At 31.1% G+C, this 24,451-nt stretch overlaps 1 protein-coding gene across 6 annotated transcripts in view; it reads right to left on the reverse strand.

Moving 5' to 3' along the window:
* Positions 1–24,451, reverse strand: part of Rdga (retinal degeneration A) — a 110,809-nt gene that overhangs the window by 78,460 nt on the left and 7,898 nt on the right. For 4 of the 6 annotated variants that reach the window (XM_026635280.2, XM_026635281.2, XM_026635282.2 and 1 more), the window contains exon 3: positions 23,602–24,338. In XM_026635280.2, the coding sequence (XP_026491065.2) occupies positions 23,602–24,338 (737 nt within the window). Of the gene's footprint in view, positions 1–6,855; positions 7,540–7,868; positions 8,034–23,601; positions 24,339–24,451 lie in introns of those variants that run through there. The other 2 variants (XM_064219088.1, XM_026635284.2) reach the window with 2 other exon arrangements.

The following is a 24,451-nucleotide window of genomic DNA, read 5'->3' on the forward strand; positions in this document are numbered from 1 at the left end:
AATGAAGTGTAGAATATTTACCAGGTTAGATCGTCCAAATTGTTTACAGTACTAAAATAAATGAGCGACATAGCGAAAAGCGCCTCGCGTAATGAAGGTCGCATGCTGCTATCCGCTACCTCAGCGAGCGTAGTGCAATCGCACTCAAAGTCTTTTGTTCGCTACACTTCAAAGTGTATATGGTTAATTGAAGAGCCTATTAACAAGGCAGGCAGACTAACCTCCAAACTGACGAGGCTATACGCAGCCGATAGTTTATTTAACTTTTATCAATAGAAAAAAAAATATATCAAACTCAAGCTTGCGTTTTACTTTATTCCTCGCTCTGTCTGTTTTATTTATTCACTGGAAATGGATGAAATGTATTCTAACAAAATCTAAATATTTTAAAATAAACTTCTGTTTTTTTTTTTAAAGAATTTGCAACATATTGATAAAAAATATGCTAGAACTCTAAGGGTATAACTATTTATTTTTTTTGCGTACCTTCATACATTTCAAGCTTTCTGTAAATAATATTGATATCGAAATAAACTAATTGTTAGATGTTAGTTTCCAATTTTGAATAATAAAGACATATACACAGAGACCGTCTTTCAAGATCTATTGCGAAATATACATATATATCTACATATTTCAACATAACAATAAAAATACTTTTAATATTATCTGAATCAATATTTTGAATTGTTTCACAGCTTGTATTCACTTATTCTACGGTCAACTTAAATAGCTTAGTTCGCTATTTGTGACCTTTTATATAAAAAATATAACTTAACTATGTTTTTATTATGATATCGACATAATAATATTTATCACTTATTTACGTATAACACTTGTTTTATTATTTACTATTCAACAATATTTAACCTTTGAAGCTATTTAATTTTGCAGGATTATCGTTCTTATTAATTCTTTAAGCCGGTTTAGTAAATTGTGCTTAAATCATTATTTAATTTTAATTTTCTTGCGTTAATTTGTAAAAGCGAAATTTGCTTAGAATATAAAGTGGTGGTATCCGTGATGTAATATGAAGCTACGACATAAATTTATCTTAAATTATCTTAGAAAGGAAGACGAGCAAACGGTGGTCAGTTCTCACATCACTACAACAATGGTATTCACCATACCATACTCAAAATTATATCTATAAATATTTAAAAAAAACGCGTTATATCAAATGGCTACTTTTAATTAAGAAGAACTGATTGTATTTTTGATGATGAGGCATAGCGTTGAATGAACGTAATTCAAATGTAGTACTTTACATTCATGCGCTCATACGTAGGGAGTTGAATAGAATGCGTGGAATGCGTGATACTCAATTTACAATATACTGGATGATGGATTTTCTAATCATATAAATGTTTTGTATTTTAAAGAATTTGTAGAACAGTAGTACGTACAATTGGCTTCCGTTTGATATATGCCGATTTGTAATAATTTGTATTTTCGATATATTGTCTATTATTTTGTAGAATTTTGTCTCGCATTTGGTAGCCGACCTTTGTTTGGAACAAAAGTTAATTCTCAATTCGTTAAACTTTAATAATATTAGAATAACCAAAATAAGATTTAATAATCTAATTTAAAATAATAAATTAAAGATTTAATAATAGATTTCAGTTTCAGTTTTCATTTATATTCGAATAATTTTACCCCATAGGCGGATATCGATATCGTCTCTTCGCGGATAGAATCTACCCATTTTAATTAAATAAAATATAATATTTTCGACATTTTATCTAATAAATAATAATAATTGTTTAATAATTAATTAATATTTTTAACAGTATTTAGTTAGGTATATATATATATATATATATGATAAACGTTAAATTACTTTTTTTCTATATATATATATATATATATATATATAGCCATTTTTATAATAATACAATTCACTTCATCTTAAAGAGATGAAAAATATTTTAATAGCGATTATCCGACAAGCATATGATATTTTTGGGGAAAAAAAAAACATTTTTTTAAATCGGTTGAAAAGAACTTGTGTTATGAAACTTAATTTATTTGCAAATACGCGCTTTTAAAACGGATAGATACTTTGAAATGATTCAAAATTTTACATTTGAATATTAAAGAACATCCAGCTATAAATATATAGTCGAAAATTACAGAAATGTCTGTGTATTTAGTATACATCAAACAAAGCTGATGCGAATTTATGGAGAACCCACTTTATCAGCAGTTCTTTACGCAAATTAGGCATAAGATGAAAATCATTTGCAGTCGTTATCATAATTTGCCCTTAAGATATAAGTTACGAAACGTAAGAAACTTTCAAGACCATGTGTATAGTATACGTACATTCATACAGAATTCCAGAAACATTTCCCTTTAATCACAAAACTCGAAATATGGAGATTATTCATAATCTAAACTTGTAATTTAAAAATAAACTTACGAAGTTATTTAATGTCCAAAGACTTTCATTGACAAGTGAACATTAGATTTTAATTAAATAAGAAATCGCTTAAAGAAATACTTCAAAATTCAATAAAGATTTTGTCTTTGACTTTGTAAAGTGGAACAAAAATAAAACTCCCATTCCAGGCGGCTGACGTAATATTTAGGGAAAAGTACATATATATCAAATTTTATTAATCATAAAAGTCAAATCAGGTCAAACGACTATCTAAGTCAAGTGGGTCGCAAGATATAAATCCATAAAAACCTATTTATTAAATGGTCCTGAAGCCTGCCATAAAGTTATTAAGTATTACGACTCATAAAACGTTTAACTATTAGTCAAAAACATATCACAGTATGTCATAACGTACGAATCAATATTGATTAAAATCATAGATGTCTTCGATTGGACGAGTTAATTACCAGCTACCCGCCCCAGATATGTACAGCTAAAATTAACTCCAATATATTGTGTGACACGTGTACGAGTGTCTACCAACAAAGGTTGCAATTTTGGGAGACATACTCGTGGATGGAGCATAGTCCTATTCTGGGGCCCTAGGGCATACGAGAATATAGGGACCCTGTATGAAAGTAAAAAATAACCAAGTACGTGTCAAACTCACGCAATGAGTTTTCTGAACCACACATTTTGGTGTTATGGAGATATAAAACAACAACCAGTCTCGCACTTTTATAGTTATTATAACCGGTCAGTGTTGCCAGTGTCCAAAAAACATCAATATAAAATATTAAAAAACACCGTGCCCCGTCCTTGTGGTAAATACGGTACTGTAATTAAAAAAGCGTGGGAAACATGGCACGTCCTTGCGTAGAATATACTATATATTTATATACAATCCAGCACTGTTGTTTATAACCTCTTATTGAACCAAAAGGATGAAAAGGTGGCCTAGGTCCGTCCTTGAGTCTTAAGCCTTTTTCGTGCCAAATATCATAACATTGGATTCAATTGTTTTCTCAGTGAAAGCATAACAGACAGGACATTACTTTTGCATTTATAATATTAGTACAGATCATTGTACAAATTGTTTTAAATTGTTTATTAGAATACGTATAGTATAAATTACTAATTATACTCAACTATTATAAGTTATCTTTCGCTATTACTTTTATCGTAGCCGATAACTTTATCTATAATATATATAAACAGCCTTTTCAGTACCTTTTGTTGCTTATTATTTGAAACCTGATGAGTCAATGGACCACCGGATTATAAATGAATATATTAATCAATGTCAATTATGAAACCTGAGCTAGATATTGTATTAATATAACTGACATCCCTCGACCCCGAATATACCAATGAAACAGTATTAATGTCCAGCAGTAGAATAATTGATTATTGGATGGTACCACCAAAGAGAGCTGTATTTTAGATTAGTTATGTTTCTAGATTGTCGTTTTCTGATGATTTTATATAAAATAACATATTATTATTTGATTTGCTTTGATAAATAAATAGACAGGAACATGTTTAAGTAAACAACATTGCCTTTACGCATATTAAATGAGACATACGAGCGGAATGAAAGCAGAGTTATGAAATAGATCGTTTTTGTTTATTAATGTCAATCATCGCTATATATACTCATTCGGGAATAATATTCGAATGTACAGGCACAGGTACTGGTTTCACATACCAAATTTGTATAACCGTAGAATACAGGTCAATGCTACACATACGTACACTTGATTGGCGGTACAATTTAATTTCCAATAACGCTGAATGATGTTTCAGGGGGACCAACGCTATTCACATTGATTAAAGTTCACTTTACCGGCACTCGCATAATCAATGTTCACCACATGTTATAATAGGACGTCCACAATAATATGATTAATGTTATACGACTAATAAACAATGCTTGAAGACTTAAAATATCGCTTCGATCAAAACTATAGTCGCACTTTTACCCCGAAGCAAGCACAACAATTTTCTTATGAATTATTTGTTCATATAATTCATCTCGTACTCGGTAAATTAAAAATCTTGCTGATGGAAGAATTTCAGTCGTGTATCGCACCGCTGGGGATTGCGAAACCAGGATTTCGAATTACCGGGATCAGATATGTAAATTGCGCGACTAATTGATATTCCCTGAATGTATGTATATTGAGAAAGATCCCGCGGGATTCGCAAGGTTTAAGTGCTAAGAATGTTAAGTAAAATCTATCTGTTCGTTTAAAAAGAATGCCTTCAATATTATCGCAGATGATACATATTACAACCAGCACATCTCCTCTAACCGCGATGACCAACGGCTGAGTAATATTCATGGCATCGAATTGTATAGTTGTTATGTCATTTGTAAACAAAAAAATTCAACACACGCAATTCAAAACGATCCCTTCAAAAAAATGTAGTTTAGTTCTAAAAATAAAATAAGTCTAGCTGTTAATTTAATATGATGCAAATATAGTATCATGAGAGGTAAGTCTTGATAGTTACCTATGCTTTTTTGGCCGATTCCGGATTCACACAAAAGCTATTAATTCATCTTATATGATTCGACGTCTTTCACGTGATTATATCTTAGAATTTCATGTTGAACATAATCCTCATAATATGATTATATTTGATTTTTTCTAAAAAAGATCTTGATATTATAGTCAAAATCTTATGATGATACCGGCTGTATTATCTATGTTTAGAGACGAATAGCTAGTGATACATAAGACTAGATAAGTTTTTGAAAAATACCAGAACAAACAACTAAATCAATATCTTTAATCACAAACTTGTTATCTCATCGAGGTAGCAGATTGCAGAGAGATACTATAAATAATCTGTTTGTAAACTATGATTAGTTAATATTGATCATCCGGCATCCTTTGGGGTCTTGTATATCTAAAGTCCGCGATACTCTGCAAATCGCAGTCTAGCAATTTTCGAAATTCAAATTTTGTTGCGGGATTTCTTCCTCTAATCGTCCGTCACTAAACCGTAATTAAGCAATGGCTTAGTGTAAGCTCTAAATAGGAGGTGTTTGCTCAGCAACTGATCTATATTATTTGGCACCTTACTATTCATTACGTAACGTAAATACATTAAATAGCCAAAATATATATATATTTTAAATAAGAATTTAAAAAGTTATTTATCAAACTTTGATGATATTTTCTGCTTTCGAAAATTTGCGCATAATTGGATCATTGTTTTATCCATCAAGTTTTCCATTATCGTTCGGGTTAATGTTCCGGAGTGATTTTACCAAAACCGTTACAAATTGTATCCGACGCGAATGTTTTTTTTTAAAATATGAACGTTTATACGTTCGTACGTATCACGTAGTTTAGTAAATCTAAAGTCTTACGGACGTTTTTATTTTAAGTTCAGTCATTAATGACGTAAATTCAAAAACATTCCCTATGAGTTTTCAGCAGGTAAGCGATGGTCCGTAAAGGTCTGCCTAATGTTTGTTATTGCAGTAATTTAAACATTAGTCTTATTCAATTATGTATGCATGTTTAAAATGATCGTTATGTGATTTTAGTATTAATAACCTACGTGCGATGAATTAACGTAGAACTTCCGAGTCATGGTAAAGGTACATAGGCGCATTACTCCGCCGTCAACCGCAATATTAATTATAAACGCCTATCGGTATAGATATCCTCTAGATGATTATGTTTGCCCTTGAAGCTTCCGAAAAAACAATATAACTTTACTCCTCAGATCTATATTTAGAATTGTAAAACAATATATATTACAAAAATATTATTATCTTAAGCAATAAGGTTAGGTAATTAATCTTTTTATTGCCTCTTTAAATATATACAGCATTTTTCTAGTTACTCATAATTGTAATATAAGTATTGATATTCTTTATTAATGAAAAATACAACGATAAATTTATGCCAACATTGCTAAAAAATATTAACAAAGAATAAATAATCGGATGTACAGTACAGTCGTTGAAGTGGTGAATCGTACGCTCTACCTGTTGCGAGTACGTGTCGGGAATTCTAACAGGCAGATCAAATGCCATTCCTCTGCCAGGACGACTCCCTATTATTATTGTCTACTACATATTATTTGAATGCCATTTTTGACGTTTACGTAGAATACAATATAGGTATTTGTTAATAATACTTTTATTTTTAATATTAAATGAAATAAATTAATATAGCATATTAATCAAAGAACCACTACTACATTTCTGAGTTTAGGGAATTGGACATTATTGTCCCCATTATTGTAATACCTTGCTCACACACGACTCACCGACTATTCATTGATTGACCCAAATTGTCTAACAATATCGTTCGATCAGCTTTGTGAGCTAAGACTACCTACTTGCATGATGCATCGCTTAGCAGTTTGAGGCACAGTTATACGCTACATTAAATATACAAGGTATATGTATGATCTAAACGACCAAATGGATCAGTTTACATTAGAAAACAGACCTTGGTGCTCTGAAGGCTATTTTAGATTTTCTTTTGAGTTTTATGGCGTGTCGTCTTCGAGCACGAGCGACGGCGCCCGCGAGCAACGCGCCTTGGGAGTCATATTCGCTATCTTCCTCGCTAGAAACACCTTCGACTGGCACGGGCAGGGCAGGGCATCTTGAGCTACCCGCACCACCTCGGCCCGTGCCCCAGGCGAGCATAGAACTTCTAAAAGATCTGAGTGCCTCCGTTGTACAGGCCCTCTCGTTTCGCTGCTAGAATGCAACAACATATCGCCGCACCAGTACACCAACGTATTCCGCGGTATATTCTAGTCACACACAGTAAACACCTTTAACCACGGGCAATTATAACGTAATGTCCTCAATGACGCAACCAGCACTTTGTCACAATGAAGTTAAATAATTGTCTAACAGTCGTGAGACGCGACACAAAAGCACGTGGCCGGCGTTTCTCTATGTGACCGGTGTGCGCGCGCAGACTCCCGTCACCATTATCACAAAGCAAACATGTTGGTATCTCGCGCACACATTAGCGGTGAACCGAGGCCCTGTACATCCTATCCATGCATGTGTCTATCATACGGCGATATCACCTGCGCTATCAAATAAATAAGCCAATTCATTGAAGTACTTTATTTTGTTATTAGGCTCATAATGTAAAAATCCATCAGAATAACATTTAAAAGCAATCACTGCGATTATTTGTTATAAAATAAACATTTTAAGTATTAAGTTAAGGACGTTAGACAATTAAAAACAGAGTTTGGACTCACGGAGTTGACATTGGTCGAGTCAACATCGCGTGACCTTCAAAGTGGAATGTATTTAAATAGATACACATACACTACTGTACTATGGGACTGTACAATGTAAATATTTATTTTAGGAAGCATCAAATATTTATTTGCTTTTATTCTTTTAGAACGTCTCTAAATTTAATTGTTATTTTTTGTGACAATATAAATATCTAGTGTAAATAAAAGTTTATAATCTATTAACCTTCAAATCCTTCGACTTTAAGCACAAATCACACATGCATGAATCACAATGCATATTTTAAGTTAGGTTTAAAATGTATTAATTATTTGGTCGAAACAACACTTCACTTTACATCATTTTTTAAACACAATCGAGTATAGTATGACGGTACGTGTTAGGTTGGGGGAACATACACGTTGACTAACTATACTCAAGAGGGCCTGTCGGAGCAAGCGCGGGCGCCGTTGTTCCGTCTCGCATCGTGACATCGACGTAAGCGCCAAAATAGAAATACTCGCTATCGTCGCTCGGCAAGGATCATTGCTCGAACGAAGGATGATTTTTACACGTGTTTTTAGTTCCATTATCAAACAGAGAATCATCATCAAATCGTTTCTCATATTTGAGTGTATTTCGGTCTCACTCTTTCTTTAACACTAACTTGAAATCAAGAAAGCGGTTGTAATAAAAATAATCACTAAGGAATTATTTTTTGGGATATAGTTCTGCGGGAACTAGGGATCCAACTTGTAACTTCTTAAAAATGTATATAAAATTAACGAAAATAAAACATCCACAGCAAATAATCCGTTTTTGCATATATCGAAATATAAACTTCCAAAAAACGGAATATTCAAATTTTGAGTACGCTGTTTGGAGACACTTGAATCCATATTTTACCATATCATTATTTTTTTTCTTGTTAGCAAAGGTAAAGTATTTGCTACGGTTGAACTTTTGAAAGTATTTTTTTTTTCAACTGCCTTTCTTTCGGAACAGCGGCGTCTGTTTATTAATTTTACGCAAAGGAGGCAATTGGCCCATACAAACTTGGACTGAAATGGACATGCAAAAACAGTTGTATTTTATTAAGACATTAGTGTCTGTACCCTATATATGTATTTGATTTTCATATGACAATTCATTTCAGTATTTAGAGATAAACACTGAAAGTGAATATGATTATATCATTGAAATAAAGGCAGTAGGGTATGTTCATTGAACTTTTTATCAAAGGCAATAGTGATAACATTTAGTTTTCGACTGAACCTTCGGCCTCATCTTCGACCAAAAGTCACTTAAGACGAAACCTTCAATAGCGAAATCGGCCTTCAGTCGAACAGCATTCTTCAATTTTAGAAAAATATAATCTTTATAAAGCTGTAAGAGTGATCTGCAATCTTGGTGTACACTTGTCCCTATTCGTAAATAGGTGAGATGCGATCAAAACAAGGTAAATCAGAGATCCAAATATAAAATCAAGGTGACCAATCAGCTAAGCAAACAACAGATATCAAGAAACAAAGCCAGAATACAATATAAAACACTACAAGATTCGTTACCCGAGTCACAATGACACGTTGATAACATGACAAATTCAAAAGTGACATTTGTTACATGAGGGGAGTGTTCTATTGATTTACATATACATATACAGTGAATATCCTTATATCAATGTGCTTATGATGAGCATGTATCACTAATTTAAAAACTTTATATTCTGACTACTATACCAGTAAAATAATATCGCTTTTAAGATTATCATCCTATTTCATGAATGGCAACATTCACGTTTTTCCGAATGCTGAAAATCGAGCATTAAGTCAAATGAATAATCTTTTATTTTAAAATATTTATTGCCATTTTATTTTATTTAACTTTTGTCCAATGCGGTCGTCATTTACCATCATATTTTATCTAATAGCTTACAATTTGAAGTTGATTATATTTTCTAACTTGTAATTATGGTTTATACTTTTACGTGTTGTATATTTAATAAAAAAATATTATATGAAAGCAGCCAGCAGAAAACTATTTAATCACCTAGTTGCAACATAACTTTTAACTCTAAAAGTCTTGTAAATTAATTCTTATTGAAAATTTAAAAATAAATTCGCAATTATTTTGTTATTATTGTATAGTTTTAAGTCTATAAGTGTTAACAACGAATACCGATGTACGGATAAATCCAATAAGGTTTTTGTTACATCGTTCTTAAGACAGTATAATATAAATAAAATGTATATTCACTTAAAATAAAATAAAATAAATAAATAAAAAATAAGTACTGGATTACCATAGACTAACCAAATTAAAGTGTAAATTTTATCAATTTAATAACCGTCTCGTTTTTGGATTAATATTTTTAATAGTTACATACTAAATTTAGGCGATCAACCGGAAAGGTAAAAGGTCTTGTAATAGACAATTCATTTTACAAACACATCAAGTTTGTAGTCAAATATTGACTTCAGCCAAAACTAACTAACTTAACCATCAACTTGTTAATGCAATTTACGTTTAAGATTACGAGTTTCATGATTTTTGTTTTAAAAAACATTAATGTAATTTACCGGCCCGTCTTAACCGATGGCGCAGAGAGTACAAAAGCCCGGGCGCCGCGTACTGGGGCCTCGTCGATCAAGTCTTGAACCATCGGAATTGGATAATTGAAATATTTTTGTGGGAAGGAGAGATCGTCAGAATTTTTCGAGTTTTTGTACAAATAACTTATTAACACAAAATAAAAATATTTATTATAATAAACATAATATTGTATAAAAGCATGGTACCACCATCGTTCATCACAATCATTATTTGCTTATCCCATTTTAAAGTAAAAGTAAGATAGATTTTGTGGAGTATAAAGGTCGCTTACCTGTCGCCAACAATTTTTAGGTAATCTGTCACCATACGTGTTGTTGAAACAACCGCAGCCTGAATCACATGTTATTAAATATATTTTACATCAATTACATATGTTAAATATTACTCATAATATTAGCTATTTAAATAAGTGATAATAATATTAAAATTTAGACAGTTATCACACTGGGTTTGCAATAAAACGTAGTATAGTTGTAGCTTTAAGCAACTTTAAACCAGGTACCTAAATCCTGCAATTTATGGAAAATAATTCTAAAAGTACTACATCGTAATCGCAGAACAAAGCACACAAGGGAATCTTTTCATAATGGAAAAATACTAAGAGATAAAATGTGAATATTATTTTAAAGTAACTATACAATTTCTAAGCTCTCTGTAATTGTATAATGTTTGATGAACAGAAAGGCAGGCGTTTTAAACAATCTTAAAAAATTTAATGATGTTAGTTTAATTTGTTATTTCAATTTTATAGCATCGTTCTGGTTCAAAGACATTCAAACTTGTATAAACAACGGAGCAAAACAGTGATTGACTGTAACAGGTCTACACCCAAAAATAAAGTGTTACAACGCGAAGCAACGAAGCGCGCGACATTTTCGCATGGCGTAGTGAAGTGCCGCCATTCGCCAACACATCTGCCAAGAGATAACTCTATTTATAAACAATAGTAAGCGCGTGATCAAACACTTTAAGATGATGGGTTATTTTAATCACAATAAATGCGATTAAAGATAAACACGGAAGAAAATGGATCCATAATTCGTTTTATCTGGCGATGTATTGTTTCGTTTGTATAATGACGACATCTTGGAAACGAAAAACGTCAGCTAATGACAGTATTTTTGAGAGGTTTATACAGAATTCATTTCAATTCACTTATATTGTATTGTCCTCGCTATAATAAACCCTTTACCTTCCAGTCCCAAAAACGTATTGAACATTTCCTAAAATGTGGTAAGAAAGTCAGAAATTAAATTACTGGAGAATGTTTGAAGTCAAAATTAAGCCACCATTTTAAACGATCCTATTAAAATTCTCAACGTTAACTCTCCTAATTACTTTCCGTCTACTGCACTTTGATTAAATAAATTACCTACTAGAAGTTTCCCTGTTTTAAGACTACAAATAAAAGAACGCGGTACTTACGTAAACCTTTTGCCCTAATTCATTATGAATAAACTTATCCTTAAAATGATTCATCTATACAAATAACTTCATTGACGTTAATTTCTTATGACTTTTTATATCCTTTAGTGATTAGCTCTTTAAGAGCTTAAATTCCAATTCTTTTCTTACAATTTATTCATATTATAGTTGAACCAGAAAAGCCATTCAAAGAAATAAACCGGGTCTTGATATTTTGCGGGCTTAAGATTTCGAGGATTTTCCCCATTAATATTCCATGAACCTTAATTTATTTAGAATAAATAAATATGTTTACTTGAAAACAAATATACCACGACTAATCCTTTTTCGTATTTTTTTTTCCTTAAAGGGTTATTCACAGTTTTACCTCATTTTGACTAAACGTAAAATCATACAAGTATATCATATTCCATATTTATACATATTTGTATAAAGTGGAATCTCTTTTATAGGATGAGTTAGCAGGGCGTTTCTATTATTTAATGAAACATAATGATATTTGTTATTATTATTTTTTCCCTATTTATATCTTATAAATACATGGAAGACGAATCAACATAACTATTGACGTATTTACATGTTTAAATACTGTTTGGACATCTATTTAAATACTCTTTTAGAAGTACTTTTAAATCACCAAGCGTAAATATTTCGTATCATCCATTTCAGTAAGAATAAAAGTAATATCAAATAAACTGGTCTACGCTATTTTATACTCTCATCCGTAGCTTAAGTTCGCAAGCGGCAAGAAGCCGTAGTGTAGAGTAGAGAAAATAGAAAACTAGAATAGAATGAACTCGAACTGAAACTAGATCAGTATGGACTTGGTAAAAATATTTACTAACATAGCAATTAGGTAACGATCCATTCGTAAAACTAACGACGTTCAATAATAATTTTGAAATATATATGTACATATGAATCGCCGGTAGAACTTTTCACTCGAATTGAATACATTTTTGTATAGACTACGGAGGTTAGTGACAACATGTGAAAAAACATTTTGTTTCCAATCTTTTATTTTCTATTCACTTAAATTTGATCCGTTGATCCGATCGCGCCTGTTCATGTGGTATCCTTTCTCTTGGAAAAATATGTTTACTGTACACAATGCCGTCTCATACTTCACAAAAAGTAAACAACCTTTTGCACACAAAATTGATTTGAGTATAAATTTTGTTTCCTTCCTCAATCAAGTAAAAGAATTTTATTTATCAAAGTAATCACGTCTATACATTTGCTTCGAACGGTTAATATAATTAAATCCTTTACAAATTCGTTTTATTATTCGTAACATTGTATAAAAAGAATTGCCTTCGAAATGCCACGAAGTGTGATGAAAACTTGATTGCGTCAGTATTTACGTTATTTTTGGATAGTTTTATTACATTTTTCGTATAACTGATATTGCGTTAATTGGATATCGTTAGATATCGAGCTCATGAGTTTTATGTTTTTTTATTTCGTAGATTTTTTTTTTTCATAAAAACGTTCCACTCAAATTAGTACCTGAAATTGGTTGTCAATACGCACAAAAAAATAATACTTTAGAAAGGGTTGAGTATATACAGTTCACAGAATATCTCTAACAGAGTGAGATTATAGAATTACCAAACACAAGTGCACCCTCTTTTCCCTTACTCTCTTAATCCGACGGGACGAAAATCCGAAACGAGCGAAGAAAAATAAATGTCGATTATGTGAGCAAAGTATATAATGAAATAACATATAATAATAATTGTACTATTTATTTTTATTAACTATGTCAGTGTTTACTCTCAGCTATGTAAAGTAACGGCAATGTCGTTGTATATAATAAATAAATTAAGACTGCATTAAATTCTATATAATTGATAATTACGTAAGAGTTAAGGATTTTGTGTAGGCGTTTTTCTTTAAAAACTACAAATTTCGAGATCCTAGATTAAACTATAAATAGTATCTTTTATACGCACATGATTTTAAGTGTACAAGAACTACAACAACAGCTGTACTCCTGATATCACCACAGATAAATAGGTTGGCAAGCAACCTCGGCTCTTTAGCATTCGTAATTGATAAGAAGCGTTTGTATAGCAAAGCGACTAGAGATTGTAATGATCATCTAGATAAAACAAATACAATTATATTAATTGAAAAAACAATTAAAAAAAAAGGAATTTATAATCACGCTCTTTTTTTTTAACGACTCTTCTCACTTCTGATGTTTTTTCCCACAACGCAAATTAATAGCAAATCGCATGCTATGCATGCGATATTAAAAATTATTTTATATTTGACTTCGACAGAGCCGAGATGGCCCAGTGGTTAGAACGCGTGCATCTTAACCTATGATTTCGGGTTCAAACCCAGGCAGGCACCACTGAATTTTCATGTGCTTAATTTGTGTTTATAGTTCATCTCGTGCTCGACGGTGAAGGAAAACACCGTGAGGAAACTTGCATGTGTCTAATTTCAACGAAATTCTGCCACATGTGTACTCTAACAACCCGCATTGGAGCAGCGTGGATATGCTCCAAAGACCTTCTCCTCTAAGGGAGCGGAGGCCTTAGCCCAGCAGTGGGAAATTTACAGGCTGGTAATGTAATGTAAAAATTTGACTTCGATGTATTTCAACAGTTTTGTTCCACATTTATAAAAAAACTTGTTTGATTTGGTGAGTTGTTGATTAGTATTGGTATATTTTATAGTTGTGTTGGGTTCACAAATCATTTTTTAGTGGGTAAACCCGGCGTACCTGGGCGCACTCGGCGTCCAGGGCTCCGGGGAGTCCCACACACCCCCCCACCTTCCATCACGTGGGGGAAGCGCGTAACGCGTTTTCTCAGCGAGAAAAAAAAAAAAAGGGTTCACAAATCATCAGTTTCAACGTTCAACTTGAATTTGACATGATGCTATCATCAGATACTAAATCCAAAACAAAAATTTGCTTTAATCATGTTAAAAATATTCAAAACAGATCCGTTTTTAATAGAATCCTTATAAACGAGATATCTAATATCTATCACATGAATAATAATATTAGCTCTTACGTATATATAATACAACAAGTAAAGTTTTTTTATAATATCGGTCTGTATTAGTAGTGTATACACGTTGGGGGTGAATTGAGCCTTTCTATCTTTCTGTTTGATATTAGGGAAAAGAGAAAAATGGAAATAAACAAATGAACCGAATTAACTTACATTACATACATACATTTTGCTACAATTTTCGAAAATTGATATTATGTGATAGAAACGTAAAAAATATTAAAATAGAAAAGCTTTTCCCTTTAATCAAGTATGAAACCAGAATACACTGTAACGTCAGAATATATTTAATGTTTGAGTTAATTTATTTTAAATAAAATCATTTCATTAATCTTAGTATTACTAATGGCTATATTAATCAGTGTCGTTTAATTATAATTAGTAAAAAAATCAAAGGATTTTATTTACCTATATCAATATAATTATAAATTTAGATATTTCTTTTTTTGTGTAACTTAGAGATTTGGCAATGAGAATTGGTTTTTTTTTCGATTCAATGAGCGTTATGAGTCGTGCGCTAAAGTCGTACAAACATTGTAATAGCTGAAAATTACCTTAATAGAATTTTATCTTACAGATACGGCTTATCTTATAAGGTAATGACGACGACTTTTTGTCAAATATAAATATTTGATGGTTCACGGTAGACTGGACACTGAAATTGATTTCGATATTTGACGAAGTTAATTATGATCATTGTCGAATTTCATATTTAGTCATATGGAACAAATACCGAAAGGCGTGTTCATAAATGAAATACCTACGTAGCTGTTCACTTACAGCAAGCTGGATTTTAATGTAGTCCTTAAACAAAGTAAGATTGTGGCTTCGCCAGTGTAGGATTAGTTATAGTTGTTAATTTATCTACTGGAACGTAACACACAGAGTTGAGATTATCATAAAATACAAAAGCAAAACGTGACGTTAGAACTGTAGGTATTTGAATTTTAAATATTCAAGAAATCTTAACGAATTGATTTAATTATTTTTAAATAGGAATTAATTCAGAAAAACTAATGGTCCACCAGATCTGGAAAACGTTGTACATTTATTATGCAAGAAGTTAAAACTATTTCTTGTACTATCCACTCGCTGGCAACCTTGGGAATTAAGATGATATGCCCTTGTACTGAATACAAAAATACATAATATATTGAATTAAACTGTATGTTTACTACAAAGAATACAAAGACAACAAGACTAAAATGGTATGTAATGGTAATGGTAAGATAAATAATTAAAATTGTAATTTATCAATTTTATACTTCAATAAACAGTTATCGTATTTATAATGTTTCAACTCTAATTAAACGTCAAACGCATGCACTCCGTCGTTATGTACTTAAATAAAAACGGGTTTCATAGTTTTAAAATGTATAACAGCTGCCAGCGCTAAAAAAACATGGAATATCGATAATCCTGTTACTTCCAGGTGAAATCGTTTAAGGAAATTTAAATTTTTGCGCTAACGAGTAACTACGTTAACATTGAAATATTATATAGTATATTTTAAACTATAGAATGATATTATACATGTAAAAAATGAATGTAATTTTTTTATAGTATACATATAAATGTATGTTTAATCTTAATTGTTAAAAATGAACTGTGCTAAGTATATCTATTTGACGTTAACGAACCTCGACATTATTGAACTAATCACCTTGATAATTGGCACACAAGTATTTAATTTTCGAAGAAGATTTTTATAATATCCAATTTCTTTTTTCGGTTTTCATGTTTATATTTATATTCTATTTTAGCACAAGTCGTATCGGATAATACTTAGCTTCCATACTTGCATTGCTACGCATACTGGGCATTAGCTAGCAACATATGTAGGTATATTTATTTATTCACACTTGTCTTTAAAGCGATTTTCACTTATTACTAAATACATTTGTATGTTAATTATATCAAATCTAACGCTTCAGTAGTTTTAAAACTAGTTTTTTTAATTTAAACCTAAGTCTTCTTTATTCCTTCTCGAGTCTATATGTCAAACGAATAACGATTTCAGATGTTTTTTAATCTTAATTTTAATTTTAAACAATTTATATCAGTTTAAAGGTCATTGTAATTTTAGAATCAGATTCTATGCTTGTGTTTGTTTTTTGTGAGCTGTTCATTGTTTTAAATGTGTTTTAAGTTTTTGATTATCTATTCACAACAAAATTAAACAATAACCACAATGTTATATGCAGAGCTAGCAAAATATAAAAGTACATTTTAGTTTTTTTGTTATGTGAACTACAAAGCTTGTAAAACTCCTGATATATTTTAAAAGCAATTACCTACGCGCAACATTTTTTTTTTTTTTGTATATAGGCTTTGCTATTTTACGCGGAAGTGTATATCGAGTATCCCATTTAAAATTTGTCAGAAGAATATAGGTCAATTTTGGACTTGATTACTATCAACCTAATTTTTCGTGAGTATCTTCATTATGATTAGACGCTCAACAATTTCCTTTACGAAAACTTTCGATTGTGGTAGCTAACAGAAGTAGCAAGGATAAAATATATCGATTTGATGATTCTCAGAAATGTATTACTAACTGGTTTTTTTTATGTTAAATCTAAAATAATTATCTTATAATTTTGACAAAATATTTGTCCTACAAAATGTATGGTTTGATCAAATAGTATCGATAACGAAGTCATTAAATGTTATTACTAACTAGTAGATTTTTTTTTACTTAGTTCATATTTATATAATTTAATAGTCACATTGCGTGGTAAGTTATTAAAAAAAACTTAGAACTTCGTGTCGACGTTTTAGAGCAAGAAATACAAAATATCTCTCTCAATGTTACTGATTTCTAATCTAATCTTAACTAGCATACTGTTGACTAGCATACATACAATTTTGTTAAATTGTCAAATGTAAAATTAATAAAATTATACATCATATTAACCTAAAAAAAACACCGAGGATGAATAACATTAAAGTTTCAAACATTAAAACGAATAAGGACATTTGTATATAACCCAATAAAATTAATAAAAGACCGAGTCAGACCAATTATTAAAAAGGTCGGCTATAACATTACTGTCAAAAATAGATAAGATCATAGAAAAATATATTTATGATCAAATAGATACATTTTTCGATAGTAACGAAACGATAAAAGCAATATGATTTCCAACATGCTAAGAGTCCAACTAAGCTAGCCTCAGTATGTGCAGGTATAGTATGTGAATAGCTCTATAAAATAAATCACGTACTAGCTGCTTTCATTGTCTTCTATTAAAATAAAAAATAATTACAATGGTTTATTCAAGCGCTGTAATAAGTTACCAATTCATCAGAAAGTCAATGCCTTAAATAATTACGGAATTACTAATATTCCTATTCACCCCTCCTTTTAAGCTTATCGTTTGTCTTAGGAGTGGGGACGTCAATAGCCCAATGGGTCAGGATCGATCCTGCGACTTTTTATATCGTTTTTGACGCTTTGATTTTCAATATAGTTTAATAAAGGAAGAATTATTGAATAAACGCCAAAGTAGAAATTTCTGTACGCAGCCGATTACTCGGAAATGGTTATGTACGGTAGGAGCGAAAACAACTACAGTACAAGAGTGGTTGGATATATTTGACTGCGGTAAATCAACAGGTTATATTCCGAGCTAAAAAAATATAACAATTAACAATTAAATAATTTATAATAGTATAATGTTTTTAAGTCTTTTTTTTTTTTCTTTATTTTACAAATAACGATACGTTGGACTATATTAGCAGTAACAGCAAACGTTAATGGTTATTATAATGCTAGTTATAAATTAACGTAAAATAATATATTCAAGTAAATAAATAAATAAATAAATAAAACATAGTTAGCTTAAATTCGTTTTATGGCTATTTATTTTGGAAAAAATGATTACTAACGTGTTGATTTTTTTTTGTTTTATTATTTAGAGTTTAATTTAATAAAAATGGAGTCAAATATTATATTATTTATTTACCAATGAGACAAATTGTAATAATTTTATCTCCATACTCACAATTTGTATATTATAATTGTCATTATATCACTGGTTAGTAATTAACATCAAATAACATCGGATATATTTATACGTATGTAAATTAATAATAATTATGTGTTTTAGCATATTCTGTGGTGTCCCTCAAATCTAAACTAATATTATAAATACTAAAATAACTATCTGTTAGTTTATTAAGTCTCTAAAACAAACATGATGTTCAAGATATTTAAATTTTATGCTTTCGAGGATTCACACAAATAAAGGTTTTTGACTATTGTACGATAACATGTTTAACATAGAGCACTTAGTAGTGCCTGCGTATAATCTTGTAATAAAATTACATTTACGTGATTTTTTACAAAATATTTCATAGACATTTTAATATTCCAGCACGCGGAAGAGTTCTATTCGATTATCCAATTATGGAATGAGTTCAACGTAACATCATAGAGATACAACAAAGACAAGTTAGAATTTGCATAATTGCTTATTTTTCACCTTTACAAAATTAATTTAGCTTTAGAATTGAAAATGACGATACGCTCGCTGTAAGCGTAATTTTCAACGAACATTTAATTCGAGTGAATTCTGCAAAAGAAAATTATTTTAGTAAAGGTTTTATGAAAGGAAAAGGTAAGTTATAATTTTCACTCGCCACAAGCATACCATGTATCAAAAGAGTAGACAATTTATGAATTTAAGTTGTATCTTATCTTTAAAATTACAATATTTAATGACCTTGAAAACATTTAAATGTTTAAAGACTGCTGACCTACATTAGGTCTCTTAATCAACATACATCTCTTAGGCATCATATTATCAGAGAATATATGTACATATTCCATGACCACGCTATTAAGACCACGGATCATAGTCGACTACTACGATGGTTACTTAGTGATTAATACGATCTTCCTTGTCTTGTTTGTCTAGTGGCTAGCTTATACATTTGTAACACAGATGTAATATCTAGGCAGTAATAGAATAAAGCACACGCACATGTGGTCGTTACCAACGTCCGAATTATTAGATATCTAAGTATTTAAAGAGTTGTTTATTTATTCTTTTTTTTTTATTATTTAAAAGGTAGGCGTACCGACAAATGGGCCATCCGATGTTAAGTGGTCACCACTGCCCATAGACATTGGCGCTGTTAGAAATATTAACCATCCCTTACTTTGACAATGCGTCACCAACCTTGGAAACTGAGTCAAAGTCAAAGTCAAAAATCTTTATTCAATATAGAAGTGTTTACACTTGCTTATTGATTGTCAAAAATCTACCACCGGTTCGGAATTTAGCACCTCGGACCTGAGAAGAAACGGCGAAAGAAACTCAGCGGGATATATGTATATATATTTTTTTTAACCATTTTCCATGTACAATGATAATTATATTTTAGTTATTTGAAGCAGCCTGGAGGCGATCATTTCATTCCTAAGGTGTGCAGTCAACTAAAAAGTCATTAGTGTTGTAATATCCTTTAGCACAGAAACGCTCTTTAACGATTCTTTTGACTTTCGTATAGAAGTTCGGCTGTATGAGTAAAATGCGTTAGAACGTTTTTGTAAATTAATCGCCCAATTGTGAAATTGGGTCTTAAAGTTATTATGGTAGTTCATATTTTTTTAAGTTAGTAACTTGAAAATCGGTGTTTAGACTTCTGTTTATAAGTTTCTGTTTGCTAGTATGTTAATGAAATAATATCTTAAAATATTTATTAGTTTATTTTATTAAGTATACATATTAGTATAAGAAAATATATGTAAGCTTATAGACGCGCCACCTACACAGATTACGTTTTAAAAAAAATCTCTCTGATTAGTGTGTCTTATTATAGCCCGTCTAGTAGCACAATTTTTTTTTAGTTTTTTGTCCTAAGAATTCTGTGTATTATGTTTGCCTTGCACAATTAAGTAAACTAACATTAATATGAATAAAATGTTTACCTACACGTTAATAGGCAAAAAAATATTCAGTACCCTTTTTCTTCTTTATTTATTAAACTTTTTTTTTTTTATTTATCATCAATAAGTTAAGCTAGACATAAGAGTAAACAATTTTTCAAAACAGGAAAATTACTTTCTTCAAATTTTCAATAATGAGTAAAGTTTAATTATGACCAATGGGCGAATATTAGTTATCATAATAATTGTACTCGTGTATACTTGATAGCAAACGTGAGAAGTTGAAATCTAATTAAATCATACCAGCATATATTACTTCTAGTAGAACACGATAAAATAATAATTTGAATATATTTGCATACTTATTTCAAGCATAATATTTGTTTAAGTAATACTAGCCTTATATCCAGAGAAGGGTTATAGAACTAATTTATCCGCACAACTACTCGTATAATATAAAACGACTTAAAAACAGTCCATAAAAATAACCAAGACTTATTACCCGACGTATTTTAAATTGTCTTGATATTATAGTCTGTCGATTCGCACAAAGAACTGCCTAATTTACATATAGTACGTCTTAACTTGGAATAATTAAATACGATCCCATGAAACACAGAAATGTTAAAATGGGAGCCAAGTTCTGATAGAAATAGTTTCCTGAAATTTATTTATAAGTAAATACAACATTCTAAAATAAGTATAAAATAATTTTCTTAATTTTTGAACAATGAATTCATAATTACTTACTATTAAGAAGTAAATTCTCCCGAAACCGACCACTTAAAATAAATTAAACTTCGACAAGATTTAACTTAAAGAAACAAATTGCTATTTTCGAAAACAAAGAATACATAATAGTAATAAACTTCATTCTTCCTATTACTTTCATATTTTTTTGATAATATTTGTTACTTAAGAGTATTTACTAAAATAAGAAACTTAACCTAAAATAAACTAGCACTGAATTTAAATTATTATATGTATGTATTTAGCAAGAAAACTGTTTTATATACAGTGCTGTTCAAGTAAAAAACGTCGTTACAAATACGAATTTTTATAATAATTGTTTATTTAGTAACTATTTCAGTTATTCGACTTATAAATTTTTAGCGCGCTGCCAGTAATTGAAGTATATGTTACTATTGGTTATCTTAGTTTTATAAATTATACTCAAGTCGGTTTACATAACGTTTCATAATACGTTTCACGATAAATGTGACCTTTCCTCATTAAACCTCTTCTTCGACGAATGGAAAAGTTTTTCTTACTATTATTATTTCTAATGGCGTGTAAATAACAATCGATTGCTTGGAAAATATTTCCCATGACTGTCTTCGATTGTTCCTTTGTATTCACATAATTATCTTAACAGCAAATTACAACTTTATAGGTCACCTGAAAGTTTGTTATATTTTTTATCTATATGTCAGTCAGTAATAAAAATGCCGATTTTTAGGCGTTAATACTATTGGAGTTTAGTTAAAGTCATTTTAATAATTAAACCAATTATTATGTGTTTATGATAAATAAATTTTAAATTAATAGGGTCAAAAGTGGTTTTAAATAGTTCCTGTAATATAAAATATTCATTATTATATTCGTGAGTTCCATTTTTTGGTTTGAACTTGGCTTGAAACGCAGCCGCGTGTATTGATATGAAAAAATGACCTAAGCAATTTCCGTGGTATAGAATTAAGGGAATACGAATCAGATACCGAATAACCGAAATGTTTTTATATAAGAATTGTATAACCTAAAAATATGTTTAGTAAAGATCGCAATAGCATAAAGATTTCTATTATTTATAAATACGTTCTTAGAATAATATACAATTGTTTGTGATATGATGATAAAACGAATGAATGAATAACTCTTAATGTTGAACATTAAAGTAATTGATAAATTCATAATACCGTCCATCTTGTACAAATTCAAATCACTGGTAATGGATTAATAATAATGTATATGTTATACATACATATGAAAATCACAAGTTATGTTCACCAGTTTTCTGACACAATCGTAAACGTTCAGATTCATTCGACAATAATACTTGAATATACGAGATATAATTATCATAATAATGAACGAATTAGATTAATTAAATTTAAAAATTAAAAAAAAATAATTTAGAGAGCCGAGATGGCCCAGTGGTTAGAACGCGTGCATCTTAACCGATGATTTCGGGTTCAAACCCAGGCAGGCACCACTGAATTTTCATGTGCTTAATTTGTGTTTATAATTCATCTCGTGCTCGGCGGTGAAGGAAAACATCGTGAGGAAACCTGCATGTGTCTAATTTCAACAAAATTCTGCCACATGTGTATTCCACCAACCCGCATTGGAGCAGCGTGGTGGAATATGCTCCATATCTTCTCCTCAACTGGAGAGGAGGCCTTAGCCCAGCAGTGGGAAATTTACAGGCTGATTATGTTTATTTTATGTTTTTATGAACGAATTAAAACATGCTTAATAAACAATCCATCCACCCATTAGAGTTCAGGGCCTAGGCGGACAGACAGCTAGTAAAATAACGGTTTTATAACAATGAGGCATATAATATACGACCGCTCTAATATTTTTTTTTGTCGTAAATATATGTTTATATATCGCTATGCACGACATATTCAGTTATTATTGTTTTTTTATATTATTTTGTGAATCAATAGAAAATAAATACAAAGTACATCCCCTACACGTCCCTTAAATAAACAGTAAGTTAAACGACAAACAACTGCGTCGGTTATAAAGGCCGCAACAACTTTTCTCATTTCAGAGTATCGTTCCTTGTAATACTTACACTTCGTTTATGGAGTTATTGTAACATAAGAATGCACACATATAAACGTAACGCCTTATATTTAACACAACAATAGGTATTCCTTTAAAGGGGAAAAGCACTGCATAATATGAAATGAAAACACCATAAAGTATTAAAGCCGAATAGAGGAAAGAAAAACAAAAAGTAAAAAAAATATTTATTGCTCAATTTACAAATAAATGAACTTACCTGTTTTCTAGTGTCTGTAGCACCACTGGACTGGGTTGAGTTTCTTCAGGCGCTTGGTAAGTATGTTGAGGTGCAGCTTGAGTTGATGACGTTAGAGCAAGTGCCTTGTAACGCGACTGTTCTGCTGTTGGTAAAACGATATCTACCGACCGGGAACGTAAACTCGACCCCGGTACGGTTAAATATTCGCCGCCTTCGCTTAATTCTTCTGCTCTTGCACCCCCAGAAACTTTCGAAAAACACGAATCTACAGATGCAGCACGATCACGTTTTAACTCGGGAACGGCTAAATAAATGTCGTGGACTAAGCTATCTCTTGGAGCATTATTAGCGCCTTGTTCTGACGCCCGGACGTTCTCTAACGAGCTGCCAGTAGGTTCAACGAAAAACGCTTCTTGCCGTGATATGGACCGTCTTCTTTGAGTAACTAACGGAGGTTCATCGATGGGTGGTTGAAGCTCAAAAGAGGGTGCCCCTGGTGAAGGTGGAGGAGATTGTAGCGTTGGTTGCAATAATGTTCTCGTTGTAAAGACAGGCGTAAGGAGAGCCCTCGGCGCCTCAATATCACTATCATCATCTTCATCATCGTCATCTTCAGCTGAGGAAGAAACTGGTGGTCTTTCAGGTGTGGATCGTTCTTCACTACGGCGTGCCAACCATGTTTCCATATGTCGACAGTGCACACATGGTGGTGGCGTACCCTTCCCAGATCGGCGCCGCGACCATAGACGCGGTACCTGTCAAATAATTTAACAAAATTAGTGTTAGATTTCGTGAGCATTAAAAACGTATGTATAATGAAACATTTAATTTCATTCAGATTGTACAGTGACCATAACTTAGCAGCCTG

The sequence above is a fragment of the Vanessa tameamea genome, chromosome 3, assembly GCF_037043105.1.
Source record: "Vanessa tameamea isolate UH-Manoa-2023 chromosome 3, ilVanTame1 primary haplotype, whole genome shotgun sequence".
Lineage (NCBI taxonomy): Eukaryota > Metazoa > Arthropoda > Insecta > Lepidoptera > Nymphalidae > Vanessa > Vanessa tameamea.